At 46.3% G+C, this 21,606-nt stretch overlaps 1 protein-coding gene across 1 annotated transcript in view; it reads left to right on the top strand.

Moving 5' to 3' along the window:
* ADAM12 (ADAM metallopeptidase domain 12) overlaps positions 1 to 21,606 on the top strand; it is a 377,713-nt gene that overhangs the window by 222,751 nt on the left and 133,356 nt on the right. Inside the window, exon 4 of the mRNA XM_044660350.1 lies at positions 3,840 to 3,918. Coding sequence (XP_044516285.1) covers positions 3,840 to 3,918 — 79 coding nt within the window. The remainder of the gene's footprint in view (positions 1 to 3,839; positions 3,919 to 21,606) is intronic.

Raw genomic sequence — 21,606 nt, 5'->3', positions numbered from 1 at the left:
GGTAAGAGGCAGCAGTGGTACAGAGCAGGCTCCGAAGTTGGATTATGTAGCTAGTTAGTGTGGGTTGCAATGGAAAAGAAAAATTCAGGAGAAAAAAAACATATTGCAAAGTCACACGTCAAGTAATGTAGAGCATTGGATATTGGAGGCCAAACGGAGAAAGCTCTTGCTTTAGAAATAAGAGAATCATAACAGATTTCTGGATCTCATTGGATCTTTGACTTGGGGCCAGGGAGTTCATGCCCCTCATTTTACAGATGAGGAGACTGAGGCTGAGGGAGCCTGAGTGACTTGCCCAGCTACTATTGGAGACAGCATCTGAATTCTGGTTTTCCTGACTCCAGACTCTTTTTCCTAAGTATTCTAATAGTCTACCCCTTCATCTTATAGACAAGGCAGAGCTGAGACTGGAAATAAGTGGACTAAGGCTCCGCGAGTTAGTGGCACAGCTGGGCCCATGACATCATTCTTCAGTCCCCCACATCTCCCCATCCCCAAGCATTTGTTGTTTTATGTTGCTTCTAACTTTGACTGAAATGGCCCTTCAAAGAGGGGCAGAAACTCGGGCCTAGAGTGTCTGTGTCTGCTCTGAGGACAGACAGGAAGAGACGTTCCTCCACTGGAGCTTGTGAGAAAAGGCTCCAGCTGGGGATTCTAGAAAGATCCATTTCTTGGTCCTAATGCTGTGGGTTGGAGCCCTTGTTTTTGGAAGAAATCTCTGGAGTATCAAGGAAAGAAGTGTCTTCTGTTGTTGTTCTTGTTCACTTTCCAAGACCTTCTCTGAGCCCTGATCATGTCCTCCAGTTCTGGAGCAAGACCTGGAGTTCTGATCGAAGATGCTAATTATTCTTCATTTTGGTGCATCATCACACTGCAGGGTTTCCGGGCTTTGGAGACAAAGAGCTCGAAATAGGGAGAGTGGCCAGAAGCCAGAAGCCAGAAGGTGGATTCTGGGTGAATTCAGGCCCTTTCCTCCACCCCATCCCTGCATGCCCTCCCAATGACCTTGTGTCCAAGCTTTATTTCCCACCATCGAGCCCACAGTCTAGTTTCTGGGAATGCCGGCACAGCTCATCATTCCTTAAAGGCCTGGAGTCTTATTTCAGTTCCTTCCTATTCATCTTCCCATCCTTAAACCCTGAAATTAGTCTGTCAACCAACTATCCTTGATGGCATAATCTGGTCTCCAGCCCTGCATTTTCCTGATATTTTCTATAAATCACAGAATTTCTGAGAGATCCCACAGGCCCTCGAGAGCACCATGGTCCAGTGGAGAGACCATCGACTTAAGAGCCAAGGAAGTGGGTTCAAATCTAGGCTCCACCCATTGCTCCCAAATGACCTGGGCCAAAACATCAGCCAGCATTGGTGGAGCCTGGACTCAACAGCCTCTCTTGGTCCTTCCACTTCTAAGCCTGTGGTGGTCTGACAATATAATGTCTTCACTTCCTCACTTGTGCGATGTTTCTCTGATTTCTAAGGGATCTACCCATTGGCTAAGTTTATTGCTTGTTTCATTTTCCTCAACCTGAAAATAATGCATTTGGACTAGATGACCTCTAAACTTCCCTCCATCTCTATATCTATGATTCTAAAGCACTCCCTTTCCCATAGACCCAACAAGAGGTGGCACCTGCTCTTTGTTATGTCTTACTTAAGGTTGCCTAAGATGGCATTCATTTTCTTGGCACTCTTTCATCTTGCTGATTCATATCCATCTTGGGGTCCACTAAAGCCCCCAGATCCTTTTCAGACTGGCTGCTTGCCTACTCATGCCACCTCTATCTTGTTTGAGAGGTTGATGCAAGAAGTAGAGTCAGAAGTCTCATATTCTTAGGGAATTCGCTTTCAGTTGGCATTGGCCAGAGGCAGTAAGAATTCTTTCTGGAGGATCTGTAAAAGCACCATCACTCTAATTGTCTACAAAGAGGAAAACTCACAGGATCCTGAGTTCAGGTTCTGATGCTTATTCATAAGTCATCTCATCTTTCTGAGTCTCCTTTCATAAAAATACTGCCTTGGTATCACAATGTCCTTCTTAAGGTTTAGAACCCTTCAAGTTCTGCCTAAATGGAAATGGCTGCAGTAATCTGCAGCAGTTCCTGTAGGACTTAATCCAAGCCCTTCTGTTGGACCCTCCAAGCTCTTCGGTCTGGTTCTTCTCTCTTCTGGGTCTGCTCTTCTGGCCTCTTGACTTTTTCATGTTCTTTTAGAATGGAAGCTCCCTCAGGGCAGGGACTATTTCATTAATGGGTCCAGCACAGTAGCTGGCATCTGGCGGATACTTCATAAATACTTGATCTTTTAAAGAATTCCTCAAAAACCAAAGAATTCTTGAAGGAAAACTGAATGCAAATTAGCTATGTCTCAAGGGATATGTGGAGGGGGGAGGGGACGGGTCCTCTTTGAGACCACTCCATCCCCATCCTCAAAGCCAGGCAGAATTTCCAAACCAGGCTTGAAGAGCAGAGCTGAGGCTTTGGAGGGAATCTGAGCAACTGAATCTGAATCTGGGGCTCTGCTTCTTCCTCGTGTGACCTTGGGCAAGTCCATTCATGAGAGAAGGAGACTGGACGGATGACCTCCATGATCCCTTCCAGCCCCACATCCTGTTTGCTGGGAACTGTGGCCACATCTAAATGTTTATTTTCGACCACCATTGAATTTGTTTTGTCTACCATGTATCTGACGGACAAATCATTTAAGTTCCTGGGCCCTCAGTTTCCTTATCTGTAAAATGACGGTGTTGATTGATTTAGATTCCAGTGATTCCCAAAGTGGGCGCCACTGCCCCCTGGTGGGCGCTGCAGCGAGGCCACAGATGCATTTATCTTTCCTATTCATTACTATTAAAGTTTTTTAAAAATTAATTTCCAGGGAGCTAAGGAATATTTTTTCTGGAAAGGGGGCGGCAGGCCATGAAAGTTTGGGAACCGCTGATTTAGATGAACTTGATGGTCCCTTTCGGCTCCCCAAATAGCATCCTATGTATGATTAGATGTATTCACGGCCTCATGAAGCCTTTTCCTCTGGGGACTTGAAGAGATCAGTAGTTGTTTGGTTTTTCTCGCCTCACACCAATCCATCCCATGTGCTTCCTCCACCCTTGTTGACTTCTCCTTATTGGAAACACGTTTGGGCTTTTTATTGGCTTTTTGTTGTTGTTTCTATCTGCGGTGGATCACAGGGAGGTCCCAGGATCAGTCTGATGACTTCTGAAGGCAGCCCCCCCCCCTCCACTGGGATTTCCCCCAATGTGGGAAACTTGTCCGGGTCTCTGTTGTGTGAACAGAACACTAACAGATGGAGGTAATAATCGCATCGACTTCCCAGGGTTGTTGGGAAGCCAAAATGAGATGCCACTGGCAGAGTGTTCTGCAAACCATAAACGATGCCCTACAAATGCCAGCTCTTACTGTCGTCGCTGGAGGGGCACAAGCTCAGGGCTGAGAGCTCGGGCATCTGGCTTCTAGGCTGAGGTCCGACGGAAACTTGAACAACTGCTTCTCTTTTCTGGTCTCTTCTGAAAATGAGGAGGTACAACTTAATGGTGTCTCTTCCGCTTTAACATTCTGCTCTGTATAAAGGGGAAAAAAGGGGTGATGTGGTGTGAGGGCCAGGAATGCTAGACTGGGGGGTCAGAGAACAGGGCTCTGCTTCCCAGTGCCTCCCCGAGCAGGCTGCGTGATCTCACACAAGTCGCTCAGCGTGTCCATTTACTCCTCTGTAAAATGAGGGGCTTCGGACCTAACGGGCCGTCAAGTCCCCTCTTCCCGGAGGAGCCCGAGCTCATCGAGAGGCAACGGTCTCATCGACCTTCTCATCTTGTTTTCTTACAGAGGCCTCTTGGCTGACAACTTCACAGCAACCCATTATCGGCGAGATGGCACCGACGTCTCCCTCGCACAGAATGACACGGTAAGTCTCCGGGCTGGAATCGATCTGCTCTTCAGAGTGAAGCCTCTGCTCGACGCTCGCCCTCGTTTCAGATCGAGCATGTTCACAAGCCCATATTCTTTTGCTGGGCACAGAACAAGGGCGGGAGGCCCGGCTCATCTGCAAGGGTGGCCGTACTTAGAAAGGGGCTTCCCCGGACAGGCTTCGGTGGCGGCATCGCAGGGCTGCCCTGGGAGATTCTGACCCATCTTGGAGCCAGATTCAAAGGCTTGGAAGCTGCCTTTTGGGCAGACTAGTTATGAAAGCCCACCTCGGGAATGCTAGGGCTGCCCCAACAACCTTTTCAAGGTCTTAACTTTGGCTAATATACTTGTATGTTATATATACAAGTATATACAAGTATAATATATACAAGTATATATTATATATATACATATATATACATATATGTATGTATATATATGTATATATATATATATATACAAGTATAATAAGTTATACTTGAGACCTCTGGGAGGTCGAGGGGAAAGTGCTGGACTTGGATCAGAAGCCTTGAGTTTGAATCCTGCCTCAGATTCTCACTGTGTAACTTTGGCCAAGTCACTTCACTTCTTTCTGCCTCAGTTTCTGTGTGTATAATATGGGGATAATAATGTCTCTTAGGCATTTTATGAAGACCAAATTTGATAAGGTGTGCTAAGCACTTGGTACACCTTAAAGCCTTGAGGAATTGCTAGCTCTTGTTTAGAATATATTCCCGATCAGGGATTTTTTGCCTTGTTTGTGTCCTGGACCTCTTTGGCAATCTGGCCAAGCTTATGGCCCCCTTCTCAGAACAGAAGGCTTTTAATGCATTAACCAAAGGGGCGTAGTGTTACGAAGAAAAGCAAATATATTGAAATGGAGAGTTCAAAATATTAAAGGAAAAAATGCTCACAGACCCTCCATTAGGAATCACAGATCTGGATGTTCAAAGGAAAACGTCTCTGGGAGAAGCAAAGCTATGTAGATGAAGAGTTGGGATGGTCTCTCCTTGATGGAACAGACCAAAGATCAAAGCCAAAGATGATCCTCCCTTGGCCCTCTCCTATGTCTGAAGGCTGCCATTGATAGCTGGGGTTCGCCCAGTGGCCCAGGAGGCCTACGAGTTCCATTCTAAGAGTAATAAGTCTCAGATGTTGTCTTCAAAACCAACCTCAGTTCCTGTCCCTCCATGCTCTGTACCACAACCCACTTCTCTCCCCCCTTCCCTTCCCGCCAAGATCTTCCATGGTGAGTTTTTCTTCATTAAAAAAGAGATTCGTTCTCAAAGGAGTAGTTGCTGACAACATCGTTGTATTCGTCGGTTCCCCCTCTGAAGTTTCATCTTATAAAATTGAGGAGGAAATATTATGTGAGACGCCACTGTGAGCTCTTATAAGAAAGGGACGATACACATCTAAGGTATGATTGGATCAGCAATTGTGTATTTCCTCTCATAGGAGAGATTCTTTTTCTTTATGGGCCAAAATAAATGAGAAATATGCCCGCTCTGCTGGACATTGTCCCAGGATCCTTCGTTCAGGGACTCGAGAGCGTAGGCTGCTAACAAGGTATCAGATGTAGCCCTTCGCTCCAGCCAAGCTAATCTGCTCACCGTCTGTCGAACACAAGTCACTCGTTACCATCACTGTACTTTGTCACAAATTCCAGTCTTCCTCCTGAGAATTTTCTCCCCAAACTTTTGTTCATTCTGTCTATCTGCCTTCCTGCCTAGCTGCCTGCCTGCCTGCCTGTCTGTCCATGACTATCTATCTACACATCTATTTATCTATCTATCTTTATCTGTCTATCTACCTACATATCTATCTCTCCATCCATCTGTCTGTCCTTCTATCTATACATCTATTTACCTATCTTTATCTGTCTGTCTATCTATATATCCATCCATCCATCCATCTATATATCTATCTGTCTGCCTGCCTGTCCATGTCTATCTACTCATTTATCTATCTATCTATCTATCTATCTATCTATCTATCTATCTATCTATCTTTATCTGTCTATCTATCTGCATATCTATCTATCAGTCTCTCTATCTGTCTGTCTGTCTGCCTGTCTATACATCTATCTATCTATCTTTATCTATCTGTCTATCTACATATCCATTCATCCATCCATCCATCTATCTATCTGTCTGTCTGCCTGCCTGTCTGTCCATGTCTATCTATACATCTATTTAGCTAGCTCTAGCTATCTTTATCTATCTGTCTATCTATCTGTCTGTCTGTCTATCTGTCCACCTATCTATACATCTATTTATCTATCTGTCTATCTTTCTATCTATTCATCCATCCATCCATCCATCTATCTACGTACCTATCTGTCTATCTCCAACATCTCTTTCCAAACCCAGTTCAAAAGCCAGAGGAAGGATGAGACAAGATGGAGGAAAGTGGCCACAGTCGGGTGCACTTGGAACCATTTGAATGGCTGAGCACAAAGAGTGGACAGTCGCCAGTAGGAAATGGTTCAATGTTGCCTTGGATGGGAGTTCCCTAGAGATGTGTGCTTGGCCTTGGGCTGTTTCACATTTTAATCACTGCCTTAGATAAAGGTAAATATGGCACATTCTTCAGATTTGCAGATGACACATGGCTAACCTAGCGGATGGCATGGTCAGGAGCCAAAAGGATCTCGAAGGCAGCCAAAGCATTGAGCTGAATCTAATAAGATGAAATTTAGTGGGAAGAAATTCAGTTTCACAAGAACCACACGGGGCAGGGGCACTGTTGGAGAGCGGCTGTCTGAAGAAGAATTAGACAGTGAAAGCTCTCCAGAAGTCAGTGGTATGACGAGGCAGCCCAAGAAAGTGGACGTGGTCTTTGGGGCTACATGAAGAAAGAGGCAGAGGGGGCCCGGGGCTGGGGTAGTGATGGCGTCATTGAACTCTGCCCTGCTGGGACCATAACCAAAGCATCATGGTTAGTTCTGGGAGCCATATTCAAAGGGCTCATTGATAGGCTGGAGTGTGTCCAGAGGAAGGTGATAAGGATGTTGAGGAGCCCCACAATCATGTGATATGATGATATGGGGAGAAGAAAAGCCTGGGAATGATCACTGTCTTCAAGGGTTCAAAGCTTGCTACATGGAAGCTGGATAGTCTGTTCTGACTAGTTCCAGAGGGCCCAACTGCCGTCTCTGCTTTGTGCCTCAGACACTCGCCATCTTGGTTTTGCAGTTTTCTCATCTATAAAATGAAGGGGGTAGATGAGATGAGGTTCCTTCAAGCTCTAAATCAGGGGTTCCCAAACTTTTTTGGCCTCCCGCCCTCTTTCCAGAAAAAAGTATTCCTTAGCCCCCTGGAAATTAATTTTTAAAAAAATTTAATAGCAATTCATAGGAAAGATAAATGCACCTGTGGCCATCGCCGCCCTTCTGGATCTCTGCAGCACCCACCGGGGGGCGGTGGCGCCCACTTTGGGAATCACTGCCCTAAATCTATGATTCTATAATCTACTGGGTAGAAATTTCAGAGTCAGCTGTAAGACCAAACTCCCCAGTGGTGTGGGCTGCCTCGAGGAGTGGGTTTTTCCTTGCTGGATGTCTTCAAGCAGGGATTGGCCACCCATTGGTCGGGTATGTTGCATATGCATGGAAGATTCTTGATCATGAACAGGATGAAATCAAAGGTTTCCAAGGCCTTTTCAAACTGAAATTGGGATTCTGCGAGATCAGGGAAAGAAGATGAACTTGTAGCTGACAAGAGGTTGGGGAATAACTTCATAGATGAGCTAGCAGCTGAGCTGTGCCTTTAAGGAAGAAATATGATGGAATCCTATGGCAGACTTGATAGATGATATAGGAAAAGTACATTGAATCAGAAAAGGACAGAAAGACAGAAGGAGATCTGGGAATAGCCAGGAGGAAAAGTGTGTCTGAGGAGTGACGTGAAATGATTGGAAAGGTCCACTGCAGGGAAGTTGGGGAGGGCCTTAGATGCCAGGCTCATGAGGTTTTATCTTGTGCTGTTGGCAGTGGGGAGCCCCACAGTGGATGTGGGCATGATATCGAGGCCTGTATCTTAGGGAAACGATTTGGGGAACTACCTAAAGGCTGGCTCAGAGAGGGATGAGACTAGAGGCAGGGAGATCACTTAAGAAGCTGGCTGTTGCCGTGGTCCGGGGGAGGGCAATAATAACAGATCGAATGTTGCTTCAAGTGCATTCTTAGGGCACTTGAGGATTTGCAAAAAGCTTTTTGGATGTTATCACATTTTAGTTATCTGATCATTTTAGTAGATGATGAAAACAACTGGTGGAGATACCTAACAGGGAGTTAGAAATCTGGATCTGAGACTCAGAGGAGAAATCTAGATGCTTAGAGATAATAATTGGTACCTGGGGGTAAATGAAAGAATTGTTGTTATTTCATCATTTTTCAGTGATGTCCGATTCTTCACAATCCTTTAGGGGTTTTCTTAGCACAAATATTGGAGGGGTTGGCCATTTCCTTGTCCAGCTTATTTAACAGATGAGGAAGCTGAGGCACATATGGTTAAGAGACTTGCGCAGGGTCATACAGCTCATACATGTTAGATTTGAACTCAGGTCTTCCTGACTCCAGGTCCAATGCTCTATCCACTGTGTCACCTGGCTCCCCTGTATGAAAGAAAGAGACTTATGAAAGAAGAGCAAAACAGACAAGAATGGAGGGAAGGAGACACGAAGGCCCAGGAAGAGAGGGTCAAGGAACAGTCCTTGGGGAACACCCCCATTTAGAGGACAAGGGCACAGAAGGGCCGCAAAAGAGGCGTTGAGTCAAGGGTTGGAGAAGAATCTCAAAAGGTAATGCTTTAGAAGTCAACAGGGGAGAGAGTATCTGGGAGTCAATGGTGCCAGATGCTATTGAAAGGCCAAGGAGAGTGCGGATCAGAATGGGACACTAAACTCGATAAACAGATGTTTCTTCAGGACTTCAGAGGGAGTAGCCTCAGCAGAGTAGGGGGCAGGACCAGCCTATTCTAATAATGTAAGACAAATGCCAGGAGCCAGGAAGAGAACCTTTCCCGAGAAAGGTCCAGTGGTCTGAAATGGAAACAATAAGCAGGACTGAGAGCACATCCAGGCAGTGTTCCCAAGATTCCTAAGTGGAAGGGATTGGGAAGGAAGGAGCATCCTTGCAAAGAGGGAAACTTAATACAGGAACAACTCTATGAAAGGAAGGACAAAATGCCACTGGGGTGATAGTTGGTCTCTCCCAACTTCTCTACCTGAAATGCCATTTCAATGGCAACCGTGTGCCAAGCATCCCCTTCCTTAGTCTTTGTCATTTCCGTCCTCGGGTGTGGGAAGCCTAGACTACAGGAGATTGAGACACGAGTGAGNTCTGCCTCAGTTTCTGTGTGTATAATATGGGGATAATAATGTCTCTTAGGCATTTTATGAAGACCAAATTTGATAAGGTGTGCTAAGCACTTGGTACACCTTAAAGCCTTGTGGAATTGCTAGCTCGTGTTTAGGATATATTCCCGATCGGGGATTTTTTGCCTTGTCTGTGTCCTGGACCTCTTTGGCAATCTGGCCAAGCTTATGGCCCCCTTCTCAGAACAGAAGGCTTTTAATGCATTAACCAAAGGGGCGTAGTGTTACGAAGAAAAGCAAATATATTGAAATGGAGAGTTCAAAATATTAAAGGAAAAAATGCTCACAGACCCTCCATTAGGAATCACAGATCTGGATGTTCAAAGGAAAACGTCTCTGGGAGAAGCAAAGCTATGTAGATGAAGAGTTGGGATGGTCTCTCCTTGATGGAACAGACCAAAGATCAAAGCCAAAGATGATCCTCCCTTGGCCCTCTCCTATGTCTGAAGGCTGCCATTGATAGCTGGGGTTCGCCCAGTGGCCCAGGAGGCCTACGAGTTCCATTCTAAGAGTAATAAGTCTCAGATGTTGTCTTCAAAACCAACCTCAGTTCCTGTCCCTCCATGCTCTGTACCACAACCCACTTCTCTCCCCCCTTCCCTTCCCGCCAAGATCTTCCATGGTGAGTTTTTCTTCATTAAAAAAGAGATTCGTTCTCAAAGGAGTAGTTGCTGACAACATCGTTGTATTCGTCGGTTCCCCCTCTGAAGTTTCATCTTATAAAATTGAGGAGGAAATATTATGTGAGACGCCACTGTGAGCTCTTATAAGAAAGGGACGATACACATCTAAGGTATGATTGGATCAGCAATTGTGTATTTCCTCTCATAGGAGAGATTCTTTTTCTTTATGGGCCAAAATAAATGAGAAATATGCCCGCTCTGCTGGACATTGTCCCAGGATCCTTCGTTCAGGGACTCGAGAGCGTAGGCTGCTAACAAGGTATCAGATGTAGCCCTTCGCTCCAGCCAAGCTAATCTGCTCACCGTCTGTCGAACACAAGTCACTCGTTACCATCACTGTACTTTGTCACAAATTCCAGTCTTCCTCCTGAGAATTTTCTCCCCAAACTTTTGTTCATTCTGTCTATCTGCCTTCCTGCCTAGCTGCCTGCCTGCCTGCCTGTCTGTCCATGACTATCTATCTACACATCTATTTATCTATCTATCTTTATCTGTCTATCTACCTACATATCTATCTCTCCATCCATCTGTCTGTCCTTCTATCTATACATCTATTTACCTATCTTTATCTGTCTGTCTATCTATATATCCATCCATCCATCCATCTATATATCTATCTGTCTGCCTGCCTGTCCATGTCTATCTACTCATTTATCTATCTATCTATCTATCTATCTATCTATCTATCTATCTATCTATCTTTATCTGTCTATCTATCTGCATATCTATCTATCAGTCTCTCTATCTGTCTGTCTGTCTGCCTGTCTATACATCTATCTATCTATCTTTATCTATCTGTCTATCTACATATCCATTCATCCATCCATCCATCTATCTATCTGTCTGTCTGCCTGCCTGTCTGTCCATGTCTATCTATACATCTATTTAGCTAGCTCTAGCTATCTTTATCTATCTGTCTATCTATCTGTCTGTCTGTCTATCTGTCCACCTATCTATACATCTATTTATCTATCTGTCTATCTTTCTATCTATTCATCCATCCATCCATCCATCTATCTACGTACCTATCTGTCTATCTCCAACATCTCTTTCCAAACCCAGTTCAAAAGCCAGAGGAAGGATGAGACAAGATGGAGGAAAGTGGCCACAGTCGGGTGCACTTGGAACCATTTGAATGGCTGAGCACAAAGAGTGGACAGTCGCCAGTAGGAAATGGTTCAATGTTGCCTTGGATGGGAGTTCCCTAGAGATGTGTGCTTGGCCTTGGGCTGTTTCACATTTTAATCACTGCCTTAGATAAAGGTAAATATGGCACATTCTTCAGATTTGCAGATGACACATGGCTAACCTAGCGGATGGCATGGTCAGGAGCCAAAAGGATCTCGAAGGCAGCCAAAGCATTGAGCTGAATCTAATAAGATGAAATTTAGTGGGAAGAAATTCAGTTTCACAAGAACCACACGGGGCAGGGGCACTGTTGGAGAGCGGCTGTCTGAAGAAGAATTAGACAGTGAAAGCTCTCCAGAAGTCAGTGGTATGACGAGGCAGCCCAAGAAAGTGGACGTGGTCTTTGGGGCTACATGAAGAAAGAGGCAGAGGGGGCCCGGGGCTGGGGTAGTGATGGCGTCATTGAACTCTGCCCTGCTGGGACCATAACCAAAGCATCATGGTTAGTTCTGGGAGCCATATTCAAAGGGCTCATTGATAGGCTGGAGTGTGTCCAGAGGAAGGTGATAAGGATGTTGAGGAGCCCCACAATCATGTGATATGATGATATGGGGAGAAGAAAAGCCTGGGAATGATCACTGTCTTCAAGGGTTCAAAGCTTGCTACATGGAAGCTGGATAGTCTGTTCTGACTAGTTCCAGAGGGCCCAACTGCCGTCTCTGCTTTGTGCCTCAGACACTCGCCATCTTGGTTTTGCAGTTTTCTCATCTATAAAATGAAGGGGGTAGATGAGATGAGGTTCCTTCAAGCTCTAAATCAGGGGTTCCCAAACTTTTTTGGCCTCCCGCCCTCTTTCCAGAAAAAAGTATTCCTTAGCCCCCTGGAAATTAATTTTTAAAAAAATTTAATAGCAATTCATAGGAAAGATAAATGCACCTGTGGCCATCGCCGCCCTTCTGGATCTCTGCAGCACCCACCGGGGGGCGGTGGCGCCCACTTTGGGAATCACTGCCCTAAATCTATGATTCTATAATCTACTGGGTAGAAATTTCAGAGTCAGCTGTAAGACCAAACTCCCCAGTGGTGTGGGCTGCCTCGAGGAGTGGGTTTTTCCTTGCTGGATGTCTTCAAGCAGGGATTGGCCACCCATTGGTCGGGTATGTTGCATATGCATGGAAGATTCTTGATCATGAACAGGATGAAATCAAAGGTTTCCAAGGCCTTTTCAAACTGAAATTGGGATTCTGCGAGATCAGGGAAAGAAGATGAACTTGTAGCTGACAAGAGGTTGGGGAATAACTTCATAGATGAGCTAGCAGCTGAGCTGTGCCTTTAAGGAAGAAATATGATGGAATCCTATGGCAGACTTGATAGATGATATAGGAAAAGTACATTGAATCAGAAAAGGACAGAAAGACAGAAGGAGATCTGGGAATAGCCAGGAGGAAAAGTGTGTCTGAGGAGTGACGTGAAATGATTGGAAAGGTCCACTGCAGGGAAGTTGGGGAGGGCCTTAGATGCCAGGCTCATGAGGTTTTATCTTGTGCTGTTGGCAGTGGGGAGCCCCACAGTGGATGTGGGCATGATATCGAGGCCTGTATCTTAGGGAAACGATTTGGGGAACTACCTAAAGGCTGGCTCAGAGAGGGATGAGACTAGAGGCAGGGAGATCACTTAAGAAGCTGGCTGTTGCCGTGGTCCGGGGGAGGGCAATAATAACAGATCGAATGTTGCTTCAAGTGCATTCTTAGGGCACTTGAGGATTTGCAAAAAGCTTTTTGGATGTTATCACATTTTAGTTATCTGATCATTTTAGTAGATGATGAAAACAACTGGTGGAGATACCTAACAGGGAGTTAGAAATCTGGATCTGAGACTCAGAGGAGAAATCTAGATGCTTAGAGATAATAATTGGTACCTGGGGGTAAATGAAAGAATTGTTGTTATTTCATCATTTTTCAGTGATGTCCGATTCTTCACAATCCTTTAGGGGTTTTCTTAGCACAAATATTGGAGGGGTTGGCCATTTCCTTGTCCAGCTTATTTAACAGATGAGGAAGCTGAGGCACATATGGTTAAGAGACTTGCGCAGGGTCATACAGCTCATACATGTTAGATTTGAACTCAGGTCTTCCTGACTCCAGGTCCAATGCTCTATCCACTGTGTCACCTGGCTCCCCTGTATGAAAGAAAGAGACTTATGAAAGAAGAGCAAAACAGACAAGAATGGAGGGAAGGAGACACGAAGGCCCAGGAAGAGAGGGTCAAGGAACAGTCCTTGGGGAACACCCCCATTTAGAGGACAAGGGCACAGAAGGGCCGCAAAAGAGGCGTTGAGTCAAGGGTTGGAGAAGAATCTCAAAAGGTAATGCTTTAGAAGTCAACAGGGGAGAGAGTATCTGGGAGTCAATGGTGCCAGATGCTATTGAAAGGCCAAGGAGAGTGCGGATCAGAATGGGACACTAAACTCGATAAACAGATGTTTCTTCAGGACTTCAGAGGGAGTAGCCTCAGCAGAGTAGGGGGCAGGACCAGCCTATTCTAATAATGTAAGACAAATGCCAGGAGCCAGGAAGAGAACCTTTCCCGAGAAAGGTCCAGTGGTCTGAAATGGAAACAATAAGCAGGACTGAGAGCACATCCAGGCAGTGTTCCCAAGATTCCTAAGTGGAAGGGATTGGGAAGGAAGGAGCATCCTTGCAAAGAGGGAAACTTAATACAGGAACAACTCTATGAAAGGAAGGACAAAATGCCACTGGGGTGATAGTTGGTCTCTCCCAACTTCTCTACCTGAAATGCCATTTCAATGGCAACCGTGTGCCAAGCATCCCCTTCCTTAGTCTTTGTCATTTCCGTCCTCGGGTGTGGGAAGCCTAGACTACAGGAGATTGAGACACGAGTGAGCAGTGGACGGTGAAAGGAAGAACAGAGCTTGGATGGCTGCTGGCAGGGGAGTGTTACTGTTTATAATGGAGGAGGGGACTGAAGACAGTGAAGAGGGAAGCAGAAGGGAGCTTGGTAGAAGGTCTAAGGGAAGGAAGGAAACTAGAGAGGGTGCAGTAAAGGGGGGGGGCTCCCCTCCCCTTCAAAGGTAGCGAAATCTGGTTCGGTTAAACAGGAACCAGCAGCTGTGAACACATGAGCTGTCATTGCTGTATGGCTGCAGGAAAGATCTGAGCATTCATCAGGCTGAAGGAACTCCATCCGTCCTGCTTGATTCCTAAGCAGACAAAGCCTAGGCAGTGCTGTCAGAGACTGAGGGTTCGTGAGACTGGTCCAGTCACTCAGCCTGTGAGTACTAATAGGCACAAACAAGGTGGGAAGGTAAGAGAATGAGTGATGAGCTCTGGCTCCGTCATTCAAGGACCAGCCTAGCTAAGGTATGTGACAGTCATCAGGTTGGTTCTTCGGGACTGAATTGTTCAGAGACAACAACTCGACATCTGCCATCAGAGGAAAGAGGGTGAACTGGGGCAATCACGTATCAAAGTATGGCTGGCAATCGGTCAATCAGCATTTCTTAAGTGCTCACTATTTACCGGGCGTTATTGGGTTCATGTGTATATCTACTGTAGCTCCTCAAAGAAACCCAAGATCACCCATAGGGCTTTGCTTAGAGCTCTGTATGCAGTGTGTACCCACTCTCTTTCTGAAGTGCAGATCTCTGATTTCCACTATGTGGGACCCTCTCTGGGTAGAAACTCCTGTCCAGGACGGCACTGAGATCAGTGATTTGCCCACAATCACAAAGCTAGTCTATGTCACTTGAACCAAGACCATCCTTACTTTCAGGCTGATCCCTCTCTCCACCACACCATCTCCATCTCCATATTTCTTGACGGGGCATTTTGAATCACTATGCCAACAAGCCAGAGAAGCACAGTTTAGTCTCTTTCTCATTCACTTTGGGGGAGAGGGGAAGATGGGAAGGGGAAGAGAAGGAGCATCCCAAATAGAATCAAATTATAATAGAACATTCCTCAGAATCCTCTAAAAGTTTTAGAGTCGAAAGGGCCCTCAGTGGCCATCTGAGGGGAGGGTTTAAAAAAATCAGAGTTGTCCCAAAGGAGATGGGATGCCTCTCAATCAATAGTGATTCGGAGCATTTTTCATAGATCTATATATAGTTGTTTTTTTTTAAACCCTCCCCTTCCATCTTGGAGTCAATACTGTGTATTGGCTCCAAGGCAGAAGAGTGGTAAGGGTAGGCCATGGGGGTCAAGTGACTTGCCCAGGGTCACCCAGCTGGGAAGTGTCTGAGGTCAGACTTGAACCCAGGACCTCCCGTCTCTAGGCCTGACTCTCCATCCACTGAGCTACCCCACTGCCCCCAACAGCTCTGATTTTTAGAAAGAGTTCTGCATTTGGAGTTCAAGTACCTAATTTGTAGTCCTGCCTCAGACTCTCACCCTCTAAGTTCCTTCTCCTTTCTGGGCCTGTTTCCTTTTCTATATAATGAAGGGAGAAACAATTTCCTTTTTCTCTGTACCCCAAAGCCGGCCTGCTGGGCATTCAGTCAAAACTTGTGGCTTGATGAATGAAGGAGGGGTTTGAATTGGATGAATTCTAAACTCTGCTCCAGACCTAGATCCTAGGAATTTATGGACCCTTAGAAGAGCCCCCTCAAATCTGTGGAAAACCCCTGCTGCCATCTGTGCCCCACGTAACCGACGTCCCCAGGAGGAGACAATTTGATTTGGACCAGATACGGCGCATGCCAATGGCTTTCAGTGTTTGCTTCCTTTGCTGCTTGTTACGGGTTTGCTCCTCTGGTCTCTGCTTGCTGGTTTCCCTCCCTTGGCCAGTTTTCTCTTCTCTCTTTTCCCCTCACTTAAAGAGAAGATGGGTCAAAGAAACACCACTGAAAATGTTAAACCAAAAGCCCAGGGACGGGATAAATAAGGCTCCCAGCACTGCCAAGTCTGCTCTGGCCAGAGGTTGGGCACGCTGTCAGCTCCGCGTCCTTGCTTCTCTCTCTCCACAGACGTCCCCATTCCTTGGAGTGTCATTGGGAGCGGCAGCCTCATTTCTCTAAAGATAAGAAACAAAAGATGAGGCTCAGTAAATAAAAGCCACCAGCTCTAAACAGCTGGCGTCCTCCATGCAGAAGTCACAGGAGGACGTCTTCTATTCCCTCATGTGGTCTCCTGCAATGAGGCCGACAGATGTGTTGGGGGGGGGGGGCGAGGGGGGGGGCTGTGGCATTGAGTCAGTCCTGAAGACAGTCAGAATTACTGGCTAACCTCGGTGTCCTCTAAAGTCCGCACAAAATGGATTTTCATAAATTAAACAAAGGACAGCCATAAAAAAGAACCGTTTTCAGGCAATATCAATTTTTTCCTCTGACGGGAAACGTGAACCGAACCGGTCCATGGGCCTACCAGCAGACAGCGGAGGGCTGAAAAGCTGAAAGCGCGTCTTTCGTGCTGAGAAGGCATCCCGAGAGCGTGGAGCGTCGGCTGGCACTCCTCCCCCCCCCCCACCACCCCCATATGCAGGGTAGAAGGTGAGCTCGCGAGGGCAGAGGGAGTGACCCAGATCCGTGGCTCGAGGTCGTGCTGTAGCTTCAGTTTTCTGGGTTTTGAAAAGCTTTTCATGAAATATCTTAGACTGTTCTTTGGGGAAAGATGCCGTGTAGACGAGAGGTGGCTGCTTAGACGGATCCAGATCTGGTTCAAAGTCCCCGCGGCGGGAGGGCCCCGCGGCTCTGGGCTCTGCTCTGTTCTATTTAACACTCTTTTCCATGACTTGGATGAAGACCCCGAAGACGGGCTTATCAAGTTCACAGGTAATGCTAGACCGAAGAGGACGGCTAACTCGCTGGGTGGCGGGAGGGGGGGGGTCGAAAAGGGCGTGACCGGCTAGAGAATTGGTGGGAATCCATCAGCAAGCAATTATTAGGCACCTGCAATATGCCTAGCCCTGTGCTGAGGATGTGAGGACATAAAAAACAAAAGGTCTCTGTCTTCAGGGCTCTTATCTAGCGAGATATGATCCAAGACGGCTAAATGCCAAGTCCTGTAGTAGGACCAAGGGATGAGTTTGATGAATACCAAGGGGGAGGGGCATGAAGGAAGGGGAAAGGAACGAGCATTTATAGAGCACCTACTATGTGCCAGGCAGGATGGTTTACAGATGTTATCTCATCTGATGGGGGAAGAATGGTCAGCCACCATTTGTCTGGAAAGAGCAGAGGGTTTAAATGGACCGCACTCAGTGTGAATCCTCAGGGAGGTGTGCCTAAAGAGCTCGTGTAACCTTGGGGCAGAGCTTCCAGGAACAAGAACCAGGCCCAGCGCCCTCTGACCTGGAGGACTGGGTGGGCCTCACAGCTTGAAGCCGTAGTGATAAGCTGGAGAGTGTCCAAGGGACATCTGTGTCCCCAGAGGACACAAAGGGATATTGGGAATGTTTGAGGGAAAAAAGAAGCTTAAGGAGGGACTCTTACCAGGCCTGGATGCGTGTAAGTATTCAGAGGGCCAGCCTTTAGAAAAGGTCAGCCTGGTCTCAGAGAGCAAAGCCAGGAGCCTGGGTAGAAGACTGAAAAAAAGGCAAATTTAGGCTGAATGTAAAACAAACTAAAGCAAACCAAAAAACCCCAAACCTTCCTAAAAGATGTTCAAGGGGAATGGACTGCCATCCAAGCCGGGAGCTCTCCCTCTTTAGAAATCTCCCAGCAGAGGCTGGAGGACCCCTTCTCACATACAGTCGAGTGGGATCCTGCCAGGGATTGATTGGCCTAGATGACTGGCGAGCTCAGAGGATCAATGAGTTAATCAAGAAGCATTTATTAAGCAACAGCTGTGTGCCAGGTCCTATTCCAAGTGGCGGAAACCCAATGACAAAAGTGAAAGTCTCTGCATTGGGGGGCTGGTGGGAACGACCATAAGCACGTCTCTTCTTGTATACCAAACGTATCCAAAGCAGAGAAGAGCTCATTCCCCCCTTGAGACAGAAAGGGCACTTGTCGTCTGGGCTGGGGGGCCTAGAAAGGGCTCCTACCCTAGTGCTGAGTCTCAGAGGAAACCAGGGATTCCAAGGAAGAGAGGTGAGGAAGGAGAAAGCGTTCTAGGCATGGCAGCATCCGGGCAAAGGCATGCAAGATGGAATTTGGAATGTCATGTGCGATCAGTGACTGAGAGCTGAAAGGCACCTTGGAGCTCCTCTAGTATATGCCCTCATTGATGGAAAAGATCGCCACCGCTTTTTGTCCTCCTATCAGTGCCATTTCCCAAACTGCCTGATCCCTTCGCTTCCCCTTAGCAAGGCATGCCTTGAATAAGACTAATAAAAGGGGGAGGAGAAAAGAGCAGGTAAACAAAACTAACCAAATACTGAAAATAACCCAATCTGACCCCATAGGCTATATTCATTCCCTGCCTGGAGCCCTCTCCAGGCCAACTCCCACCTCTTTGAGGGAAGAGTTATCCCTTCTCCTCTCTTCCCTTGGACTCCACTTGCACTGCTGGAGTCATTGTGGGAACTGTTTTCCTGACTTTGCTTCCTTCATTTGCATCAGTTCACTGAATGTCCCGTGCTTCTCTGAATTCTTCAGTCATAGTTTCTTAACGTTCAATAATAATCCATGACCTTCAGGTACCAGATTTTTTCAGCCATTCCACAAAGGATGACCATCTACTTGGTTTCAAGGTCTTTACTACCATAGAAAGTGTTACTCTAAAATTTTGGTGAGGACCTTTCTGTTCATTTTTGATTACCTCAAACCTCCTCATTTTACAGATGAGGAAGATAAAATTATTTGCTTTAAGTCATATAGGCAAAAAAGTGTAAATCTGAGATTTGCCCCAAGTCTTCCAACTCCTAAAAAAATATTTTATGATACTTCTAGTCTAGTGTCTGTTAAAGAGACATCTCTTCATTCCCTAGGCCTACTCTAACTGTACTCTTAATCTCATCTCCTCCTGTTGACCCCAAAAGAGATAACCCTGTCGTTAATTCCGTCTGTCTTTCTCCTCTCTGTCTCTCTTTCTGCATTTCTCTATGTGTCTCTCTGTCTCTGTCAATCTTCCTCTCTCATCTCTCCCTCTCCTCCCATATCAGTTACCTGCACAGAAGCACACAAATTCAACTCTCATCCTTCTTTGAAAAACCTTCCCAGGATGTTGCCATTCCTTCAGCTCTCCCCGTGAACTCTGATTCTCCCTTGAAGCGCCTCATCTACACTCTGAGAAAGGAATTTGTGTTTTGATTTGATCAATCAGAGATCTGGACTTCCCTTGCATTTGTTCTGAATTTGGGTCAGTCAGCGACCAGGGAATTGATCCCACAGGCACTGCGCCCCTGGGTGGTGCCAGGCTAATTGAGGAACTGTGATTGGTTCCTGGTGGGGGTGGGGGTGTAGGAGAGCTAGTGAGTAAAGGGAGCAGCTTTCAAGGTGAGACCCTGCAGGAAGCTAGTAGGGTTGTTGTATTTTTTTTTTCTGAGACTGAGGTTCTGAGACAGACTATGGGGTGTTAGCTTTACCTTCTTCCTACATTTTCCTCTCTCACTGTCTTTACCTTGTTATAATAAAGCAACTAAAGTTACTAATAGCCTCGTGGCTTAAGAATTAATTTCTGTATTTGTCAAACCCCTTCCAACCAGTACAAGTCCTTGTCTCTACTTCCTATCTTCCACTCATTTTCCTTAGCTTATAGTCTGGCTTCTGAAACTCCTCTCTCCAAAGTCATCAATGACCCCTTAATCACCAAATCCATAGCCTTTTCTGAACCCCTTGGCTGTATGTGACACTACTAAGCACTCCCTCCTCCTGGCTACTCTCTCCCCAGACTCTTGCCTTCTAGAGAAGCAATTCCTCGTCATGATTAAAAGCACTGAGTTTTGCTTTCTTTGAAGGTCTTGGCTTCAAAGTTTCCCTCTTGTGTAGCTTCTGGGTCTCAGATTCTTCATCTATCAAATAGGGAGTTAGTTGAGCCAGATGATTTCTTAGGTTCCTTCTAGTTTTAAATCCCATGATCCTGCCTGTCCCTTAACTCTTGATGTCCTCCATGTCTGATCTCCTACCTTGGTTATGTGCCCTGGATCCTCGTCCCTTCTCATTCCTCTCCACGTTTTCTTCATGGACAATCAAGCTCATTAGTCTCATCAATAATGCCATATATTCTAGCATCATTTTTACCAGGAGTCCGCTGTAAACTAATCTCAAATTAAGATAGCCAGACCTGGGCTCTCCTTCACTACAGTTCCATGTCACCAGCTGCTTGATGGACCGTTCTAGTCCAGAGTCATCATCTCAAACTCAACATGTCCCAAACTGGGCCAATCATCTATAACTTAGCAAAGCGAAGAAGCCTCATCGCCGTAGGAGTTCTGATACGAATATCAAGTCCCTCGTTTGCCTCTGACCCTCACGGCTGTCTCCCTGTCTTAGGATCAGAAAACATGTGGTGTGCGCGGGCCTGATGTTCAGCAGGAAAGACCTGAAGGCCAGCTGCAGCCACATGAAGCCACGTCCAACAATGCTCAAACAGCTCTTTGCTGCTTCCCCTGAGAGGCTGAGTAAGACTTCAGTTCCCCGTAGTGACATTTAGGATGAAGTTTTGCAGATGCTGGGGCTGGGGGTGAATCTTCCCCTATTGTAATCTGTACTTCAAGGGATTTATTTCTCTCTTTTAAAGGAAATTTTGATGGCAGGGACTTCGTTTGGGTCTAGGAAAGTCAATGTTATATTGATCCCAGGAGCATTGGGTCATCCCCTCTGCCTCACCCTCCCTCTTTTGATTTTTGATTGCATCATAGAGGACCATTCAGTAAAGGCCTCTGGCCATTCTCCAACCTGACTCTGCCCCTTGGCTGGCATTAAAGGCCAGAGAGTCCCCTTTGGTCCCACTTCTCATGCCAGAGCAGTGATGGTCCCAGGAAATGATCCCCTCGTGGGCTGAAGGCTTTTATTCCTATCCTGCTTCCCTCTGTGACCACTCCAGGGAGAAAGCGAAATGGAGCCCATAGAACTCTTCATGGCAAAGGCCCTTCAGAGATGTGTTGGAGACCAGCGGTCTCACCCCCAGCAAAGGTGCCCATTAACCCGGTAAATGTTTGACCCAAACAGAAACCTCTGACAGTCGTGTGCCTCTAAATGTGGCCCCTTCTCCAAGCATGATTCCCCATCTCTGGCCATGCAGTAGATTCAACACCCGGACTGTTTCCTCTTGGATTATTGACTTCTTTGGATGTGGGCAAAGCCTTTGTAAGCCTTTTGGCCTCAATGGGAACACACACCTGAGAGATACCTTTCTGGGAGCATCAACCTGGGTCGTCTGTGCATATCTACTTCCTATGTATATGTATAGTATGCAATCGGACTTGAGCTATTTAAGGAAGGGAGGGAGGAGGGAAGGAAGGAAGGAAGGAAGGAAGGAAGGAAGGAAGGAAGGAAGGAAGGAAGAAAGAAAGAAAGAAAGAAAGAAAGAAAGAAAGAAAGAAAGAAAGAAAGAAAGAAAGAAAGAAAGAAAGAAAGAAAGAAAGAAAGAAAGGAA

This window comes from Gracilinanus agilis, chromosome 2 (genome assembly GCF_016433145.1).
Source record: "Gracilinanus agilis isolate LMUSP501 chromosome 2, AgileGrace, whole genome shotgun sequence".
Classification (NCBI taxonomy): domain Eukaryota; kingdom Metazoa; phylum Chordata; class Mammalia; order Didelphimorphia; family Didelphidae; genus Gracilinanus; species Gracilinanus agilis.
Note: the sequence above shows the minus strand (reverse complement) of the source record. Positions and strands in the feature narration are given on the sequence as shown.